This window comes from Henckelia pumila, chromosome 3 (genome assembly GCF_033568475.1).
Source record: "Henckelia pumila isolate YLH828 chromosome 3, ASM3356847v2, whole genome shotgun sequence".
Taxonomy (NCBI): Eukaryota; Viridiplantae; Streptophyta; class Magnoliopsida; order Lamiales; family Gesneriaceae; genus Henckelia; species Henckelia pumila.
In genome coordinates this window covers 47,232,383-47,254,946 of record NC_133122.1, presented here as the reverse complement: position 1 = coordinate 47,254,946, position 22,564 = coordinate 47,232,383, and the positions used below count along the sequence as shown (strand labels likewise).

At 34.5% G+C, this 22,564-nt stretch overlaps 1 protein-coding gene across 1 annotated transcript; it reads right to left on the bottom strand.

Annotated features, from left to right (window-relative positions):
- Nucleotides 1-128: 128 nt before the first annotated feature.
- On the bottom strand, nt 129-4,570 carry LOC140886502 (multiple C2 domain and transmembrane region protein 7-like). The gene is made up of 2 exons (XM_073293094.1): nt 4,221-4,570; nt 129-3,653 (listed from the first exon to the last, which is right to left on the bottom strand). Exon 2 carries the CDS (start codon nt 3,592-3,594, stop codon nt 595-597), a length of 3,000 nt encoding a protein of 999 aa, XP_073149195.1. The 5' UTR covers nt 3,595-3,653; nt 4,221-4,570; the 3' UTR covers nt 129-594.
- Nucleotides 4,571-22,564: the final 17,994 nt, after the last annotated feature.

Sequence of the window (22,564 nt, the reverse complement as noted above, 5' to 3'; positions counted from 1 at the left end):
ATTTGCATTCTTCATTAATACTTCATGTATTTGAATTTTACACTTGTTTCCCCCTAAAAACTATTGCATATTCGCAAATCATTGTCTTTTTATGATACAATAATATTCCAAGCTTTCCATATCTCAAAATTTTTGTTTAACCTTCCTGATCTGGCCCCCTTTGAAGAAATAGAAATTAAAAGATAAATATATTAATAACTAATAGCATGCTCCACATAACTAGTGTTTTTCTTAATTTTTGTGATATGCTAACCCAAGAATATAATTGTTGACTCAGCAGAATATGTACAAAAATGATTTACAACAAACAATAATCTCATACCAGCGTTTGCATATTGTATTATACATACATGGTGAACTATCCTGCAACAAAAACCAGAAAAATGGCAGCAACAACACAGTCCATTTCTCAGAGTGGCCAATCTAGCCTAGTGATGAAGCTATTGATCTATGCCCCGTTTTCGCCACCCGCACCCAGAAAAATGTGAAGGTTCCAGAATTACATGCTTTTTGTACACATTTGAGCAACATGACCAAACCATACATGATACAACAGAAAGGAGAAAGCAAAACCAGGATACAAAATGTTTGACTTCACAACATGCTATCAGTCCTGGCCGGAAGCCGCCGGAAAAAGTTCACTGGAGGTGGTGGCAGCTTGTGACGGAACTTGGGATGCCTCATGGTATACAATCCAGCCAAGATGATCAGTAACTGGAAAGGCACAGCATACAAAATGACGGCGATAGCTATACAGAACGCCATGAATATTACAGTTGCTCGTGGATCTCGCCAACTTAGCAGTGCTTGAACCCTCTCCCCTTGTGAGGCTATATCACCCACAACCATTTGGATACGACCTGCCACACTTCGTAATCGATCATACCTCATTCTCACAAGCTCTGAGCCTCGTGTTGTGGGGAATGAGTCGAATTCTTCGTCAAGCTCGTCGGGGTGCACTGCATCAGCGAATGATAGTTTTGTGTTCATGTGAGGAGGATATCTAGGTCGGTACCGGTAGTTCCAGAGCCCAATGAGGAACATGTAGAGAAATATTGTGGGAAGAATCAGTTCAGGGAAGCAGATGAGCATCACATAGAGAACTTGGACTAAAACTGTTGTTATAGGGTTCTTCCACGCACAAACTTCTTTACACCATCTCCCCATAGCGAAAAGCCCGTTGAAAACCGACATGAGGCGGAAAAAATTTGCTTTACTACGCCTCATGCTCCACATATGTGCATTTGCATCAGTCATGTCCTCAATAACTTCTTTTCTGAGAGGAGGTTCAGCTCTACTAAGCCGTGCGGCGACTATACTGACAGCTTGCAGACGTAGCATGTCAAGCTGCAGCACGCTTAATGGCCTAACATAGTGCATTTTTGGCAAGAGGGGTCTTGAATACAAACTCATCATGTTTACCACTGATGTGCATGAAAATCGGATTGCCAAGTGTAGTTCTCCCATCTTCTTTATACCAGAAGGGTGGAGTACTAGTAAGGGGTAAGAATGAGTGTAAACTCTGCCAGTTTCAAGGGTGGAGACTCGAATTCTAACTTTCCCAATCTTCATGTCTCGATTACCATTCGAGTCCCTGTCACCCATTTGAGCATTGTCAAAGACGCCTATTGTAATCACAGTGGCTGGATCAAAAACTTCCCAAGTGTACTGCTCGTTGTACTTTGGATTTAAGCTGTCAATGATTGTCCTGGTTCGGACCCATTTCTGACCATACTTGGCAACACAATATGTATCAGATGTACCTCGCCCACCTCTCACTTTCATTGGAGTGAGGGCATCGGCATTCAGAATACCTAGCTCTAAGACACCAATTGGCGGCTTCCACAGTTGTTTTGCTGTTGGTCGGAGATCACTGCTATAATGTGTAGATTCGTCAAGAACATGATAACCTCCATCAAGGCAGATTCGAAGATGAATCCTACTAGAAAATTTATCTCTTTTCGGGTCCTCAATTTCAGTTGAATTTGGTTTCTGAAGGTTAAACCAACGGGAGCGAATCATTCGATCATCTGCACGTCGTTCAACTGTTGACAGGGGTATGAAAGTCTTACCAAGAACCTCATCTTTGTTTGGACCAACACGATCTTCGACTGAAATGATCAGATGATCATCAAAGGGTTCGGCAGCAACTAACATGAATTCTTCATTCCATAAAGCATTCATAGTTTGGGATTGGACTGGCTTTGTCTTCAAGGTTTGGTTCCCAATCTGCACCTTAACTTGAACATTTGGAAAATGGTTTTTTTCAAACACAACCAAGTCTTGTGCCTCGATCACGTTCACCCGTACATACCACAACCTAGGGGAGTGGTAGACTTTTGCACGGATGTGCGTTGCAGGACCCGAGCTATCGACTGGACTAGCTGCATCTGAGTGCCAAGCATCTGGAAAAGCCTCATCAGCCTGCGTGCCCATCCAAACAGCAAGCATCAGTTCCCCATTCATTTTCTCACCCTTCTTATCTTCAAGACGGTACCATTCTGGAGCCAAAGGACTATCTGGTGGAACTCTCGTGGGAATCTCATGGAGATCAAATCGAATAAATCCAACAAAATCATCTTTCACCAAATCCTTATCTTTAACCACAACTTCCAATACAGATGACTGCATTCTCTCTTTTGAAAAGGTAAACACTGTGTTCCACTCTGGATTCTGGTTTTTCTCAAAGTGCCTTGTGACTCCTTTGTAGTTTCCAAGTCTCACTTCAACATAAGGATCAAGACTCCCAGTGAGATCCATTCTAGGAAGGTCACGAGCCTTGACAACCCGTACAAAGAGGAATTGCATAGGCTCAACTAGATCATAAACACTCTGCTGCTTATCCGAACGTATGACTCGTCCCCCAACAACTTGCCCTCCTCCAAGAAAAGGGCTCGTTTCTTTCAGCGTAAAGTCGGCAGGTTGTGAAGATAAACCCGAAAACGTTCGAACAAACTGTGGTGCCTGTGGTTCAAACCTCATTTCATTATTTGTGTGCACGAGAGGGGGCAGTTGCTGCTGGTTGTTTGAGTTTGGAAGATCATAAAATGAGTGTCTTGTCCCCTTTTTGCGTTTAGACCGTAAATCCGGGACGACATCTTCCACTTTTTGAGAAGGCAGCTCTTCATTGACAGAATGCAAACCCGAATAAGAAGATGAAGCCATCTCAGGAGGAGGGACTGAGTTATTCAAAAACGAACTATCGGTTATGTAAACTTTCAAGCCAAGCTCCCCTTTAGCACGCGAGAAAATGCTTCCTCTTTCTAGTGGGTAGTTAAAAACGACTGCATCAGAATAAGGAACAAATGATGTACCAGTTATTCTGACCTTCCCAAGAGACGATCTGGAATTATTGGTTTTGTTGCTGTTGTATACATAAGCCTCGAGTGAGAGGTTATGCAGATCATTTGGATCAGATACGTTGAAATAGAACGTCTCGTTCCAAAATGGATCGAGATCCTTTTCTTTGATGGTGGTTCGGAATTTCTGACCATCAAAGTGAAGCTCCACGAATGCATTGGATGAGCCTTGACCATCTTTGGGCATGAGACTGTGGGCTCGAACTACTTCCACGGCTAGCTTGAGATTGTTCATGACTTAAGTCACAAATATATCTTGATCTTGATTAAAACAGATCAAACAAAATAAGTAGCCTACAAAAAAAAGGAGTGGTTCAAATTTAAAAGCTTGAAAACAGCAATAACAGATATCAGCAGAAGTAAGTTGAAAACTCCAAAACGCAAAGAGAAACTAGCATAAATTTCAGATATGCATTAGTCAACCTCATAGGAACGTAATGATATAAAATTTTAAAGCATGACATTTCATTTAAATTCTACTTCATAGCTAAGCTGAATATAAAAATTATCCTGTAAAATTAGATCAAACCACAAAAGGCAATCGATCAATCAAATGAAAATCAGTCCTTCCACACACTGTTTTCATACAAAGGATTGTTGTTCAAGAAATCTGAAAACATACCTCCACCACTGAAATAAAGTTCTAATCTTTTTGTGGGCAGCATTTTAATAGAATAAACATTATGAACATACAACAAAAGGTTAAAAAGTCAACTTTATCCACACACACAAACCATTAATATCGAAACTGGAATCTACCCAACAAACAGGATAAACCCAAAAAAGAAGAACAAAACACACGACATCATACTGTTGCCATATATCAACAATAAAAGAATTAATTAAGCGGAAAAAAGTCACCTTTCTCCCAAGATTTACACAGCTTGTGAAATGCTTAATGAGAATCTTTGATTCTGTGACCTCAGACACTTCTAAAATGAACAAAAACTGGTGATATAAAAGAAGAGACGGATCAAAATAAAAACCCAAAAGGGTCAGTGGCGGAAAAAGAAACGGAGACGGAAGAGTGATGAAGACGTGGGAAAATGAAAGTTCAATGGAAATTTCACGCAAATTCTTTATGAAATTATACACATATAAATATAATACATAAACTTCCAACCTCTATAAAAGGTGTGAAAACAAAGTTCAAAGAGGCAAAATCAAGGTAAGACACTGCGAAGATGGGAGGAAGCTATTTGTATAGCAAGAAATGGTGGAAAAGTATGCAACACCCTTTGATTAGTTCGTGCTCTTGCGTTTTCTGTGTGTGCTTCACGTTTTGTTGAATTAAAACGCGCCCGTTACTGTTACGTATATAAGGTATATATTATATGAAACAACATAATATATATATAAAAAAAAAAATTTGTCCAATACCATATAATAATCTTGTTTTTAAAAGTTTTATTTTTTGGTACTCGTCGAATGATTTTGATACATCAAAATATAAGAAACGGATTAAATAATACTTTATAGACGACGAACTTGCGTCGTGCTTTGCTTGAGCAAACACTGGACGGAAACAATTAACTTCATACCAAACAATTTTTTGGGACCTACAACACACACAACTTGCCTCTCGTTCATTGGGTGTAAAGTTTCTTTCAATATATATATATATATATGGTTTTTTTTATTGAGATGATTTTGATGTCTATATTCGTAAGATAAGTTAGTCATACTTACACTAAAACTTAATAATTTTAACATAACTAGTAAGTACGACGTGCGTTGCACACGATTTGAAAAAAAAATTTATATAAAGTTAAGGGAAATTAAATATTTATGTAGCTTTATTGGAAAAATAAAATTTTCATTATTCATTTAACCTTAAATAAAAAAACATGATGTTCATTCTAAATTTTCGATGTTAAAATGCATTATTAATTTTTTTTCCATTTAATTTTTACTTTTTGGTCATGACTATATTATTTTTTTGTTTGAGTTTCTTCATTCTTCTATTAAAATCATTATTCATTTCATCATCTTGAATCTTTGTGATAATTTTTTTTGGAGATGACTGACTTTGATTCTCTTTATGAGGTTTTGTTGTTTTGTTTGCGCTTGTTTTTCTCTTATCACCAGTTTGTATTTTATTGTTGTTATTAGTATTTCGTTTCTTATTATCTGTAACATTTTTCTTTAACTGTTTTTATTTCTCGAAACCAACCCTAATTATTTTTAGTGTCGCATTCTTATATGAGATGGAATTGTCTAATTTGAAAAAAAACTTGTGATATTATTTTCTTGGGTGATGAAATATGTTTTTTTGCTCCATTGTACATGGTTGTTACAATATAAAATACGTAATTATTTGAAATACTATAAGATAAATATAAAAATATTGGAATGAATATTTTAAAATAATTTACAAGTGTACGTGTGTGTCGATGTATTTTTCAATAGAACAATCAATAAATGACACTGCAACGTCTCTTCAAACAATGTTACTTAATTTGGACGTTTCACTTTGATCTTGGACGATCATTGTTATTCGGTACCTGAAAAAATAATTGTGAGAATGTATACACAATAATTAATTTTTTTTATTAAGAATTTATATATAATTAAGCATAGGTGAGTACCTTACGACACTTTTTATATTGATCTTAACATAATTTTTGCTATTAAATCCACCAGAAGTTTTGATAACATCTTTGTAAAAATTACTGCAAGCCTTGTATCATGACAATGTTTTATTTTCAATTTAATTTATGTTTTCTTTGATTTAATTATACTTGTCCTATATGAAGGTTATCTGATCATTGGGAACAGGTCGAATTATTTTAAATTCATTTCAGAATAGGAAATTTGATTACTTATAATTACTTTTGTAGATTTTAAAAATTCAAGGGTATTCAATCCAAACTTTTGTATTCTCTATAAAAGTCTAGCAATATTCAAAATAGAATTTTCTAGAGTTTTAAAAAATCAATTGATATTCATAATTCGACCTTTACTTTTAAAAATTTTACAAAAGTCTACCGGTAGTATTCAAAATTAATTCAATAAACTTGTAACAAATTCATTGAATTCATTAACATAAAAACATTAAAAGCATAAAGTAAAACTATAAATTATCAATAATTTTCTTCGATCCAACCCAAATATTTGAATGGATTTTTAATACTCGTGATTCTTGTACAAATTTTCTCTTTCTCTTTCTTTCTCTCTCTCACGTCTCCTTTCCTCTTCTCTCTATCTCACTCTCTCCCATCTTCAAAATGTATTTTTATATTTTCACTATTTAATTATTGTTTTTATCTTTGGAATTTTTCCGTTTTTTGGTCGAACAAGGTGCGAATACTTTCTTAATTCACTATTTTTTTTACATAGTTTGAAATCAAAACCAAATTAAAATTATTAGTTTTTTAAATATTTTTTTGACATGAAGATATATATTATAAATTCAAACATAAGGTTCCTGATTTAATACAATGACATATTTTTTTTTAAAATTTAATGGTATACAAAGAAGCCAACATATACATGCATATATACATATATGTAAGGATTAAAATGATGTGAATTTTAAATAAGTAAAATATATTTATATTAATAAATAAAAAAAGTTATTTCAAACTCATATACATGTTAAATAATTATTAGTTCAAATAGATCAATGAAAAAGAATAAGGTATAACAAACTTAGAAATACATATTGCAATTAGACAATTTAATTATATATAAAATATGTGGCGTAATATTCATTCAAAAATTCAAAATTATTGGTACTAATATAGACAATTATATATTGAAGTTTTTTTTTTGAAAAGAAAGTAAATTAATTTTATCGCATCAAATCTTACAACGTTATATCGACAACAAAAAATGGAGGAGGAAAAACTTTTCCTTCACAATTAGGCATATAACGTTCCATCTTTGAAAGGTTATGAGCTAGACAATTAATAAAATACTTATCCTGACACACGAAATGTATACACCCCATGATTCAACAAAAATACATTCTTATAAAACCAACTACTTAAAGAAGTTAATGAAAATATAATATTATACAACCAGATACTTTGATGGAACAGAATAATTACATGGGACAACACATCTTTGAACAAATCTTGAAAAATTGTTGGAGTAACTGATAAGTCCTACCTAATCTTGATAGAATCCCAACAAAACGACAGAGGTTTGTAAGAAAACCTACAAACACGACAAAAAGGAAACGATGAGATCGATGCAAGTATATGTAAGCGATCCAAGTTCACTTCATTGAGTGTCAAGAAAAAAATAATTAATCAGCAATATAGAAAAGATAGAATTAAATTCATATACATCTTTCACATTTAAAATCAATTTCAAAATCCCTTTAATTTACTTCAGTATTGTTATCATCCATGTTTTTGGTTAAAACTCTCACAAAGTAGTTGTCTTTTTAACTTTTTTTAATTAACTATATATTTTTTGTGTTTTACTTGAACAATGTAAATTTAAAAAATATATTATTATTATAATTATCTATCGTGTTTTAACAATTTTACTGTTCCCTACTAAATTTTAATTTTTTTTAATGTATTTGTTAAATATATATTTTTTATTTTTAAATAAAAAACTTTATAACATAATCATAATTATATAAATAAATATTTTTATGTAATTAATTTTTAAATCTCCACAAATAAATTATTAATTTCTATTCTATATATTTTTAAATAAGTATTTTTTGAATTAATTATAAAAATATTATAACATTAATCATTATAGTATTAACTAATTTTACATAAATATTTTTTTACGATTTTTCATATGAATATTGAAAAAAATATATTACACAATATTTTGTTGAATATAAGTTGACAATAAATTTAGAGAATGCAATTAAGAGGCACTCACCTTCATTAATGTTAACCCAAAGATAAAATGGACATGACACAATTAAATTCTCATCATCTTTAATATTGACACAAGGACAAAGTGGACATTACACAATTAAACTCATACTTTTAAGATATATAAATATAAATATAAGGGAATATAGTTAAAATAGTCTCGTAAGTTTGCCCATTTTGTGTTTTGGTCCTATAAGTATTTATTTTTGGGTTTTGGTCCTATAAGTTAAGTTATAATTGGTTTTTAATCTTTTCTTCATAGAGTTTTGACGTGGCATCATAAAATGCTGACGTGACAGCTAAAAATACTCATCTGACATTGAGAAATGATGATATGTCTGTTGTGACATCAACACTTAAGTGTCATGTTTTCAAAACTGGACTTTACCGACCGGTTCAACCAATTCGACCCGAAATCGATCACTGTTCTGATCCAAAACACTCATAAAAATCGTTTTAACGGTTGAACCGACGGACCGGTCAATAACCGAAAAATTGGTTTTTCGATTTTTTTTTTTGAAAAATTAGTTTTTTAATTTTAAAAACTTAATTTAATATTTTATTATATATATACATAATTATTTTAAAAAATTTTCATTTAAAATATTATTTATTAATATTAAAGTTTTTTAATTAATTAATTTATTGTTTAAAAAATATATAACTATAACTAATATTTTGAATATATTGATATAGTTATTTAGTTTTCAAAAATTACGATAAATATATATTTTTTCTATTTATTTAAGTTATTTAGGTTTTTTTATAATTTTAAATATATTATTGATTATATTATATTATATTATATAAACTATTTTACAATCCGATCGTTCGTTTTTGATTGGTTTGATCACCGGTTCGGTTATAAAAACATTGCTTAAATGAAAAAGGACTAAAAATCAAAACATAACTAAATTTACAGGACCAAAACCCTAAATTAAATACTTACATGACCAAATCACAAAACAAGCAAACTTACAGGACTATTTTGGCTATTATCCCTAAATATAAATATAATATATTAGATATTAGATTAGATAGTAATATTGTTAATGAGTCGAGTTGGATCGAAAACCATTTTATAAAATTGACCGATAACTTATAAGAATTTTTTTATATATATATACATCAGGTGTGATGCAATCTACAAGTGGGCGGAACCAAAAAAAATGAAATTATATATATTTTAAAAAACTATGTAACTATTATATAATTTTCATATATATTATGTGAATATTAGTAATTGATATTTCTAAATTGTAGATATAACAATAGACGATATAAAATCGATTGGTCAGGTTTTGGAGATTACATCTAAGTGAAGTTTTTTCCTTTAAATTCCTAAAGTGAAGGAAAAATAATATTTTTTCCTGTAATGTTATAATTTATTTAATTCAACTATTTATTAATAATATTTTTTGAAAATATTTTATTTGGTATTAATAAGTTCGTATATAATTAATATATAACAAACCGTTTAAAAATTTATACATCTTGTAGTATTATATATTTAAAATTTGAAACTTGACCGAAAATAGATAACTGATTATATGCTACGTTCCAGATAACATGTTTGAATACAATTTTAAATTTTGTTCGGATGTAAATTTAGTTGAAAGAATATATTCTGTAATGATCTATTAATTAATACTTTAAGATTGAAATTATCAAAATTTTGCGATTTTCAAATGGCAAGACAAAGAAACAAAATTTGAAAGCTCTTTAATTTGTTTAGTAAAAAATTCCATGCACAAAATTTTTTCAATTTGATCATGTGTCAGGTTGAAAAAACAGGCAAGGTTATTTAGAAGCTGATATATATTATATAAAATAATTAAAGCAATGGGTGTTAATAATGGTGGGAAAAAAATCGTGACATAATTTGCAGTTATACGAGATAAAATTCTTTTGTATATCACAAGAAGATCTATCTATGAATACAATCTCTATCAAATGGAGAAAATGTTGAATTTTTATTAAGTATAGTTTGAAAACTTTGAGAAATTTACAAATTAAATTTTTTTTAAAAAAATTAAAAACGAAAAAAAATAATAATTTTAAATCTTATTCATAGTCATGAAATGTTATAATTTTCCCAGAGGCAAAAGGATGAAATGCAAATGTACTATTTTTTGACTAAAAGCGTTAAATGTCTTTTAAATTAATTGGATAACTAACAAATAATAAAAATAATCAAATAAATGTTATAGAACTTATAATGATGATGATGATAACAGTCATAATATTATTAATAATGCAAAAACTATATAATTTGTGTAATTAAAAAGTAAATCTCATAATTTATTTTCTTCACTAAAAAATATCTATCGAGTAAAGTTTATTGTGTAAATTATGAACTTAACCGAAAATAAAATTAATGGTTTCAAGCAACCGTATGAAAATCGTTATAAATACTATTATATATGTTGTTTGTACGGAAGTGAGCAATAGTTATTGGAAAATATACACATGCTTTGTGATTAGATTAATCCATTGTTTATTATTATATTAAATAAGTTTTGTCTATATGGCTTGTTTGTGGAGGAAATCAAATGGTAAAATTTTAAATATAATAAATGAGTAAACGTTAAATAATAAAAATAGTAGTAAGAGTATTTGATAATGAATACTATATAAAAAAACGGTTATTCCAAATAATTATTTACCATTGATACTGAATTAGATAGGACAGCTAATGTATTGAAAATTTGAAATCAAAGAAATACAATAATATGCATATATATATATATATATATATATATATATATGTATGTATGTATTCTATTTAAAAAATATTATAAATATGAAACGTTATAACTTCCCAAGAGGCAAAAGGATGAAAGATTAATGTATTCTTTGACTTAATACCAGTGTGTTTGGATGCTTAAAAAACAGAATTTAAAATTGAATTTGGAATTGAAATTCCTGAAATTCAAATTCCATTTTAGTGTATGAAAAAAAATTAAAATACATATTGAAATTTGCTAGCATAAATTTTAAAAAATTGATATTTTTTTTAAAAAAATGTTTGAAAAACTTAAATTTATAACTAAAATTTATAAATTTATTGTTAGAAATAATTTTATTATTTTTATAAACTCAAATATCATGAAATCCCATGAAATCCGACCAATTTTGTAAGGAATTCAGTTAGTTAAATGAAATCCCATCAAATACCAATCCCGTTTTAAAATTTTATTTTGCCAAACACCATAACAATATTTGTAAATTCAAATCTCATCAAATCCTTTCCAAATTATGTCCACCAAACACAGTAGTGTCTCTTAAATTAATCAGATAACAAACAAGTAATATTAAGTATCGAATTTAAATTAATTATATAACTAACCAATAATGATGATGATGATGATAATAATGATACTGATGATAATAATAATCGTTGTAATATTAATAATGCAAAAGACTATATAATTTATGTAATTAAGAGCCCGGTCTAATAATTTATAATTAATTTACTGAAAATTTATCTATGGAGTATAGTTTGTTTTTCTATTTTTTTAAACTATATATAGAGTAAAATTGTATTATTTAAATTATCAACTTTATTGGAAATTATATATTAAAATTAGATTGAAAATTATTGTGATGGTGATGTGATGATATTTTAATTTTTGATTATGTAATGGATGACATATTTATTTTTGGACATTTCTCAATTGAGGATCTATAAATAGACCTCAACATTTGTGAAGAAAGAACACAAGTTTAGGGAGAAAATTTTATAAGTGTTTGGTTTGATATATATATTTTGAATTTTAGAGTTTTTAGTTTTTACCATAAATTTTTACTTTTCACAACACTTTATCAGCACGATCGCTTGAAGGTTCTCTATAATTTCCGACGCTCTAAAATACAAAGAGAAGACAAAAATATTTAACAAGTAAGTATATTTATTTTATTGTTTATTTATTTGTTGCGTATATATTTAATATATAATATCATATTATTATCAGACTTGATAAAAAAAAAGTTTTTAAAAAAATTTGTTATAAATCCTGGGAGGATGTTAAGACGACATCTCACACTCCCAGTAAGGGATACGATAAGTATAAAAGCCTCTAAGGTTTTTAAATAATAACGTGATATGATTATACATTACTGCTTATATAATTTTATTGTCTAATTATATTTGTATAATTTCATGTTATTATATAAGAGGTTGTCTATGACACCAACCTTATAATAACGTGATATGATTATACATTACTGCTTATATAATTTTATTGTCTAATTATATTTGTATAATTTCATGTTATTATATAAGAGGCTGTCTATGACACTGACCTTATAATAACGTGATATGATATATATTTATTATGTATATATACTAACTATATCAATATATAATTTCATGTTATTATATAAGAGGTTGTCTAGGACATTGACCTTATAATAACGTGATATGATATATATTTTATTGCGTATATTTAATTATGATTATCATTATATGCATCACATGATTATCACGAATTTTTATTCAACACATACTCGATTTTTTCTTACCCCCATCGGTAACAAACGGCTAGTTTTTGCCCTATAAATATGTTCACTCAAACTCATTTTTAATCACACCAAATTCACTCTTTCTCTCAAAATAATTTCTCCTCGATTTTTTGAAGATGAATATGATGGCATTTATAAGGCTATTTTTCATAACGACTATGATCATCATGTTTACGAGTCTTGTACTCACCAGCGATTTTTCACCACATACTTTTTCTCTATTTGTACACGCACTTGTAATCTTTGTTATTCCATTATTTTGTATTGTCGTACTAATAGAAATTAACTAATAAAATGCATTGTTATTTTTCTAGTACCACCATGTCAAATTTGGCAAAGATTGAATTCGTTGCGCTCGATATCACTGAAAAGAATTATATGTCATAGACTCTCGATGTAGAGTGCATCTTGAGTCATTGCAGGGTCTAAATGATACCATCAAAGAAAATAATATATCATCCTCACAAGAAAAGGCAAAGTCTATGATTTTCTTACGTAGACATCTTGATGAAGGATTGAAATGTGAGTATCTCACAGAAAAAGACCCAATGATTTTATGGAAAGGGCTGAAAGAAAGATTTGAGCATATAAGGGAAGTTATACTCCCGACCGCCCGTGATGAATGGAATACGTTAAGATTCCAAGACTTTAAAAAAGTCAGTGATTACAATTCTGCGATGTATCGAATAGTCTCGCAATTAAAATTTTGTGGGCATGTTGTTACTGAGATGAAAATGCTTGAAAAAACATTTTCCACATTCTACGCATCAAATATAACTCTACAATAATAGTATAGAGTGCGTGGATTTTTGAGATATTCTGAACTCATCGCATGTCTTCTTGTGGCGGAAAAGAACAACGAATTGTTAGTAAGAAATCATCAATCCCGACCCACTGGTTCAACGGCATTTCCAGAAGCAAATGTCGTAATTAAAAATAAAAACCAAAATCAAAGGCATAGATAATATTTTGGTCATGGACGAGGTCGAGGAAGTGGGCGTGGACGTGGACGTAAAAATTATCGCGGTCGTGGTCGTGGCCGTGGATATGAAAATAATCGAGATAGTTATTTCAATAACTCATCTCAAAAGAACGTCACGAACCACCCACAAAAAATGCAGCATGAAAATACGAGTGAAAATGAAAATCACTCAATAAGATCTGAGAGTGTTTGTTATAGATGTGGCACTCCAGGACATTGGTCACATATTTGTCGAACCCCTGAACACCTATGTAAGCTCTATAAAGAATCGACAAAGGGGAAAGGAAAAGAGACCAATTTTATTGAAAAAAGTGACCATTTAATTGGTTCAACTAGTTTCAATGCTGCAGATTTTTTGAATGATTTCGAAGACATTGATTAAAATATTGGTGGGACTAGATTGTAAAAAATTTGTATTTTTCATGCATTCTTGTATTATAAAGCATGTTATATTTTGCATTTGTATTGTACTTAATTTTTCTTTATTGCATTTTTGTGAAGTTTGATATGGAAAATTCTATGAGCAAACATGGAAATAATATCATGGAAATGTGCATACCGGATAGTGGTACAACGCACACTATTCTGAGAGATGAAAAATATTTCATGAAAATAAAACCAACAAAAACAATGGTGAATACCATATCAGGTCCTGTAGACTTGATTGAAGGTTGTGGTAAAGCACAATTTTTGTTACCAAATGGTACAAAATTTTGGATAAATGATGCTTTATATTCACCACAATCGAAAAGAAATTTGTTGAGTTTTAATGACATATATTCTCATGGATATGATACTGAGACGATAACTGATGGAAATCAAAAATATATGTGTCTTACCACATATAAATCAGGAAAGAAATATGTGGTTGAAAAATTATTGTAACGCCCCGTTTTTATCTTAAATGAGTTTATTTGAGTTAATCGGAGATTTCAGAGTTCTAGAGCCGACTTGATTTTGATCAGGGTCCTTTTTGCAAAAATTGGATTTTTCAAGGACTAAAACGCAAATTATGGATTTTATATATTATCTACACTTAGATTTTTAATTGGAAAGACTCACCTTCCTCCCCAAACCGTGAAGCACCATTGAAGCTTGGGGAAACGCCTTTCAAGCTTTTCCAATCCCGGTTTCCGGTCGATCCGTCCGTTAGAAATTATTTCTGAAGGCAGATTAGTGATCACTGCAGTGAGAGCTCCGTTATATCGTAAGTTTTTCTACGATCGGATACATTCTAGTTTTTGGATGTTGTTAGAATCGTTCTAGATTCGAGTATGTTGTTCTAGACAGAGTTCTGATTGTTTATTATCTGTCGGTTTTGAATTAGAGCGACGTTTGGATTTGTTATGATTTTTGGAAGCCATTTTCGAAAATGTGGATTTTGAGATTGATGGGTTTGCTTTGTTATTGTTGTTTTGGGCATTGATATGAGGTTATATCAGTATTGAACTGCTGTCTGCATTTCCGGTTTGTTCAGTTTATAACCGTTATGCCGTCGGTTTGAGTTTTGGGTTTTCGAATCGTTTTTGGTATTGAGTGAAGCCTTGGCTTGTGAATGATCGTGGTTGTTGATCAACTCTTGTATTCGTACAGATTCGTTGGAGTGTGTCGAGCCCTGTGTTAGCAGCATTGTTCGTCGAGAGTTGGACGAAGAACGGTAAAGAGATTTCCTTGAACCGTTGTTTGTTGTTTAGGTTGTCTAGTTGTTGATACAATCTTTTGTTGTAGCTTGTCCGGAGTTGGATCTACGGCATTGAAAGGTAAAAGCAATCTTTGTAGCGGGATAGCATACTCGGGACAGTTGGTTCTCGAGTTTCCCTTGAAATCACATATTGCATTGATACTGGTTCTAGTTTATGGAACCTGTATTTTGTTGATTATTTGAATGAATTATATGGCTAAGTTCCTTTTGTTTCCATATGCATTCATATTGAGCCAGCACTATTGTTTCGATGGGCAGAACAGCCTTTTGTTAGACGTTTGGGAGCTATATTCGAGTGGCCTAGGACGTAGTCGTTGCGCCTAGTGCTAGCATACTCATTATAGTTGCTCAAAGTCTAGAGGAGTGGGATACGTGGCACCACCTCGATTGGGAGAGTCGGTGAGTCGTCACGTGATCTCATCCTCGGGATCCCAAAAGCACAGCAGCAATCCTTTGTTATCAGATTTGATATCCCGGTTTAAAGACATGCATTTCATTACGTTGTTATTGATTTTGTTGTTGTCTTGGAAGCATGTTTATTGTTGTATTACTTGATATGTTGCTTTTACTGGGATTATCATTTTCACCGATTATCCGGCTGTTGCTTTGTTTTGTATGTGTACTTGGCAACAGGAAGGGCAGGATCGAGTCAGCATAGACCTGGTTAGCGTCCAGAGCAAGAGATAGAAGTGAGACTCGTTTAGACGTCGAATCAGCATGTCAACCTAGTTATATTTTGCGATCATGTTTAGTCATTCGAACTTCTCGTATATGTTTTGTAAGCAAGAAACGATGTAGGTGCTATCGAATTGAATGTTGCTCTCCCCTAAACCTTTCTTGTATTGTTATTGGAATATCAAATACTCTTAATGCAAGTGTTTAGGTTTTGATTGAGTTTATTACAGTGCCTTAACTTTTCTGGGCGAGGGGACGGCGCGGGTGCGCGGTTGTTGGCGCGGGCGCGCGGCCTCTTTGCGAGGTATGAGCGCGGGCGCGCTGGGATTTGCGGGGAGTAGGCGCGGGCGCGCGAGCCTCCTTTTAAAAAAAATATATATATATTGGGTTCTTGATTACTTATCGCTTGTTGTCTGATATTAGTTGACTAGAAACGAGGTCTCACATTAAGTGGTATCAGAGCTTTAAGATTCTTGGTCGAACTAGAGTGAGCGGGTAGATCGATTCTGCGTGTATTGACTCCTCGCATGTGTTTGAATTATTTTAACTGTGTACTTAATTCCATGCGAGCATGCTTTATTATTGAGAATTATTGAATTACATGGTTATGTGATTTAATTTATAAAGCACGATCTACTTGCGATATAACTGTTTCTGTTACCGACTGGTATCCGGTATTCCAAGCGGTTGTAAGGGCACTGATTGTAGCGATTGAGATATCTCGTGTCCTAACCTTTGATTATCAGATGGGTCCTCGTCGAGTGATAAACAGAAACACACCGCCAGTTATCCCTGCGACTGAGCAGGCTAGCACTGAAGTTGATTAGTTGGATGCTTCAGCAACACCTATGGAAACCTTGCTGAAGAGGTTTCAGTCGTTCAATCCGTCGTTATTGATGGGTTCAGAAAATCCAGTTGACTGCGAGAGTTGGTTGGATGATATTGATCAGCTGTTCGATTCCATTGATTACACAGATGACCGCAGAATCAGGTTAGTCATTCATCAGCTACGTGGGGTTGCTAAGAGCTGGTGGATCATGACAAAGAAAGCAATGGAGAGTAGAGGTACAGAAGTTACTTGGACTCTTTTTAAATCTGAGTTTTATAAGCGGTTTTTCCCTATCTCGTATCGCAAAGATAAGGGAGCAGAGTTTGCCAATCTGAGGCAAGGGAATCTGAACATTGAAGAGTACGTGGCTAAGTTCGATAGTCTGTTGCGTTTTGCACCGCTAATTGGCGGAGATGAAGAAGCTAAGGCAGATCAGTTCATCAATGGTTTGAACCCCAACGTCTTCACGTTGGTAAACACCAACAGGCCTAACAACTTTGCGGATGCTATGAATTACGCAAAGGGAGCGGAAGCAGGCTTGTGGAGGCAAAGAGGTAACCAGGTAGCACCTCAGCAACAGAGGCAGTATCAGAACCCACCATCTCAGTATCAGAATCAGCAACCGCAGCATCAGAACCATCAGCAAAGGTATGAAGGTGGAAACAGTGGGGGAAGCAGAAAAGATCAGTACAAAGCAAGAGGTAAACAGTTCAAAAGGCAGGGGAACAGTTCGTCTAGTTCCAGTGATTCAAAGCAATTCGATTCAAGACAGAGTTCTGGATCTTCAGCCATGTACTGCAGCAAGTGTGGGGGAAGACACTCACCGGATCAGTGTGTGGGAGTCTTCGGTAATTGTAACACCTGTCAGCAACCGGGACACTTCTCTAAGGTGTGCCCACAACGTAACAGAGATAGAGCTCAGAGTGGGAGTTCGTCTAGACCTGCAGCTCAGCCGGAGAGGCAGTCGTCTGCAGTGCACTCTTTCCAACCTCAGCAACAGCAGAACAGACAGGGAGGTAGCACTAGTGCGAACCATCCTCCGAGACAGCAAGCACGAGTCTTTGCTCTGACAGAGGATCAGGCTCAAGCAGCACCTGATGATGTTATAGCAGGTAACTGTTCGATTTTCGGTTATTCTGCTTATGTCTTGATAGATACAGGTGCTTCCCATTCCTTTATCTCTGAGAAATTTGTGTTATTGCATGCTTTGCCAACTGAATTGTTGCCTACAGTAGTAGCTGTTACTTCACCTTTGGGTGGAGGAATTGTTTCTGTCAGACTAGTCAGGAACTGTGAACTTTTTTTTGAGGAAAATTTGTTAGAATTCGACTGTATTGTGCTTGGGTTGTCAGATTTTGATTGTATTGTCGGTATAGATGCTTTGACCAAGTACAGGGCAACAGTTGATTGTTTTTTGAAGGTTGTCAGGTTCAGACCTGAAATGGCAGACGAGTGGAAATTCTTTGTTAAGGGTTCTCGATCTAAAATTCCTTTGATTTCAGTGTTATCTATGACTCATTTGTTACAGAGAGGTGCAGAAGGATTTTTGGTTTATGCGGTTGATGTACTGAAATCTAGCCCAGCTTTGGTTGACTTACCAGTGGTTAGAGATTTTGCTGATGTGTTTCCAGAAGATGTTCCTGGATTGCCACCCATTCGAGAGGTTGAATTCAGCATTGACTTAGTGCCAGGTACTCAACCTATTTCAAAAGCTCCTTATCGTATGACACTTGTTGAATTGAGAGAGTTGAAGGAGCAGCTTGAGGATTTAATTGCCAAGGGATACATCAGACCTAGTGTGTCACCTTGGGGTGCTCCTGTGCTTTTTGTTCGGAAGAAGGATGGTTCTATGCGGCTCTGTATCGACTACCGCCAATTGAATCAGGCTACAGTTAAGAACATGTATCCTTTACCCCGAATAGATGACCTTTTTGATCAACTGCAGGGTTCTTCTGTATACTCTAAGATTGATCTGAGTTCAGGTTATCACCAGTTGAGAGTGCGAGAGGAAGACGTTCCTAAGACCGCATTCAGAACGAGGTATGGTCATTTTGAGTTTATAGTCATGCCGTTCGGTTTGACTAACGCTCCAGCGGTTTTTATGGGTTTGATGAACCGTATCTTTCAGCGTTTTTTAGATGAGTTCGTCATTATATTTATCGATGATATTCTTATCTACTCGAAGAACCGTACTGACCATGCAGAGCACTTGAGGACCGTACTCCAGATTTTACGAGCTGAGCAGTTGTTTGCCAAGCTGTCTAAGTGTGAATTCTGGTTAGATCGAGTTGTCTTTCTCGGTCATATTATTTCTGTAGATGGGATTTTTGTCGATCCCAGCAAGATTGAAGCGGTTATGAATTGTCCTAGACCTACTTCAGTGCCGGAGATCCGAAGCTTCATGGGTTTAGCTGGTTATTACCGTCGTTTCATCGAGGGTTTCTCGTCTATTGCCAAGCCTATTACCCAGCTGACTCAGAAGAATGCGCCTTTTGTCTGGACTGCAGATTGTGAGGCTAGCTTTGTTGATCTGAAGAGGAGACTGACCAGTGCTCCAATTCTTTCTATTCCGAAGGGTACTGGAGGTTTCACAGTCTATTGTGATGCTTCTAACCGAGGCTTGGGTTGTGTTCTTATGCAGCATAAGCATGTGGTAGCGTATGCATCGAGACAGCTAAAACCGCACGAGACTCGTTATCCGGTTCATGATCTTGAACTAGTTGCGATCGTCTTTGCTTTGAAGATCTGGCGTCACTATCTTTATGGTGAGTCTTTTGAGATCTTTTCTGACCATAAGAGCCTTAAGTACTTGTTTTCACAGGCAGAGCTGAATATGAGACAGAGAAGATGGTTAGACCTGTTGAAGGATTTCGACTGTGAAATCAAGTATTATCCGGGGAAGTCGAATGCAGTTGCAGATGCCTTGAGCCGAAAGCTATGTTCTTTATCTCTTACTACTATTGGTGTTTCTCAGTTGATCGATGATTGTTGCACTTCTGGTTTAGAGTTTGAAACAGATAGGGAGACTATCAGAGTGTTTGCTATTCAAGCCGAACCGGAGTTGTTTGTTGCAATCAGAGAAGCACAGAAGTCTGAGCCGAGCATTCAGGTTTCAGTAGAGAAAGTCAGATCTGGGCATCAGTCTGAATTCCAGGTTAGAGATGATGTACTGTATGTGAATAATCGTATTGTTGTGCCTGATATTTCGGAGTTGAGGCAGCGTATTCTTCGAGAGGCTCATTGCAGTCGGTTTAGTATTCATCCTGGAGGTCGTAAGATGTAAACGATCTGAAGATTCAGTTTTGGTGGAAGGGAATGAAGAGCGACGTAGCGAGGTTTGTATATCGGTGTTTGAATTGTCAGCAGGTGAAAGCAGAACGGAAGCGACCAGGAGGTCTGTTGCACAGTCTATCTGTTCCTGAATGGAAGTGGGATCACATTTCCATGGATTTCGTCACGAAGCTACCACGATCCGTTTGAGGATGCGACGCCATTTGGGTAGTGATCGACCGATTGACGAAGTCTGCGTGTTTTATTCCGTACAGGATGACGTATCGTCATGATCAGATGGCTGAGTTGTATGTTAGCAATGTTGTGAGACTTCATGGTGTGCCGAAGTCGATCGTTTCAGACAGAGATCCTAGATTCACTTCTCACTTCTGGCACAGTCTTCAGGGGGCACTTGGTACTCGATTGCATCTGAGTACAGCTTATCATCCTCAGACCGATGGACAGTTAGAGCGGACTATCCAGACGTTAGAGGATATGCTGCGAGTGGTAGTGCTAGACTTTGGCACTAGTTGGCAGGATTCTTTGCCTCTTGTCGAGTTTTCTTACAACAATAGCTTCCAAGCGAGTATCGGTATGAAGCCTTTTGAGACTTTGTATGGTAAAAAGTGCCGATCTCCGTTGTTTTGGGATGAATTGTCCGAGTCACCAGATTTGGAACCGGAGATGCTTAGAGATATGGCAGAGCAGGTTAAGATCATTCAGACCAGAATGAAGTCAGCTCAAGATAGACAGGCGAAGTATGCGAATGTCAGGCGTAGACCTCTGAGTTTTGATCAGGGAGACCGAGTCTTTCTGAAGATTTCACCTTTCAGAGGCACTGTTAGATTTGGGAAGAGAGGAAAGTTATCTCCGAGATTCATCGGTCCGTACGAGATTCTCGAGAAGATAGACGATCTTGCCTACAGACTTGCACTTCCTCCGTCTTTATCTGGTATTCACGACGTTTTTCACGTCTCTATGCTGCGAAAGTTTCAACCAGATATTTCTCATATCCTTCAGCCTGACGAAGCCGAGTTAGACGAGACCCTGAGCTATTTTGAACGACCGATTCAGATCCTTGATCGGAAAGAAAAGCAACTCAGAACCAAGTTGATTCCGTTGGTGAAAGTGCAGTGGAGCCGTCACGGCGTCGAGGAAGCGACTTGGGAGACAGAATCTGACATGAGACAGCGATTTCCGGAGTTATTCGGATGACGTGAGTTCTTCTTACTGTCTTTAGTTCTTTATTCTATCTTATGAGTTATGGTTCTTGTGGATTTCGAGGACAAAATCTCTTCTTAGTGGGGGAGAATTGTAACGCCCCTTTTTTATCTTAAATGGGTTTATTTGAGTTAATCGGAAATTTCAGAGTTCTAGAGCCGACTTGATTTTGATCAGGGTCCTTTTTGCAAAAATTGGATTTTTCAGGGACTAAAACGCAAATTATGGATTTTATATATTATCTACACTTAGATTTTTAATTGGGAAGACTCACCTTCCTCCCCAAACCGTGAAGCACCATTGAATCTTGGGGAAACGCCTTTCAAGCTTTTCCAATCTCGGTTTCCGGTCGATCCGTCCGTTAGAAATTATTTCTGAAGGCAGATTAGTGATCACTGCAGTGAGAGCTCCGTTATATCGTAAGTTTTTCTACGATCGGATACATTCTAGTTTTTGGATGTTGTTAGAATCGTTCTAGATTCGAGTATGTTGTTCTAGACAGAGTTCTGATCGTTTATTATCTGTCGGTTTTGAATTAGAGCGACGTTTGGATTTGTTATGATTTTTGGAAGCCATTTTCGAAAATGTGGATTTTGAGATTGATGGGTTTGCTTTGTTATTGTTGTTTTGGGCATTGATATGAGGTTATATCAGTATTGAACTGCTGTCTGCATTTCCGGTTTGTTCAGTTTATAGCCGTTATGCCGTCGGTTTGAGTTTTGGGTTTTCGAATCGTTTTTGGTATTGAGTGAAGCCTTGGCTTGTGAATGATCGTGGTTGTTGATCAACTCTTGTATTCGTACAGATTCATTGGAGTGTGTCGAGCCCTGTGTTAGCAGCATTGTTCGTCGAGAGTTGGACGAAGAACGGTAAAGAGATTTCCTTGAACCGTTGTTTGTTGTTTAGGTTGTTTAGTTGTTGATACAATCTTTTGTTGTAGCTTGTCCGGAGTTGGATCTACGGCATTGAAAGGTAAAAGCAATCTTTGTAGCGGGATAGCATACTCGGGACAGTTGGTTCTCGAGTTTCCCTTGAAATCACATATTGCATTGATACTGGTTCTAGTTTATGGAACCTGTATTTTTTTGATTATTTGAATGAATTATATGGCTAAGTTCCTTATGTTTCCATATGCATTCATATTGAGCCAGCACT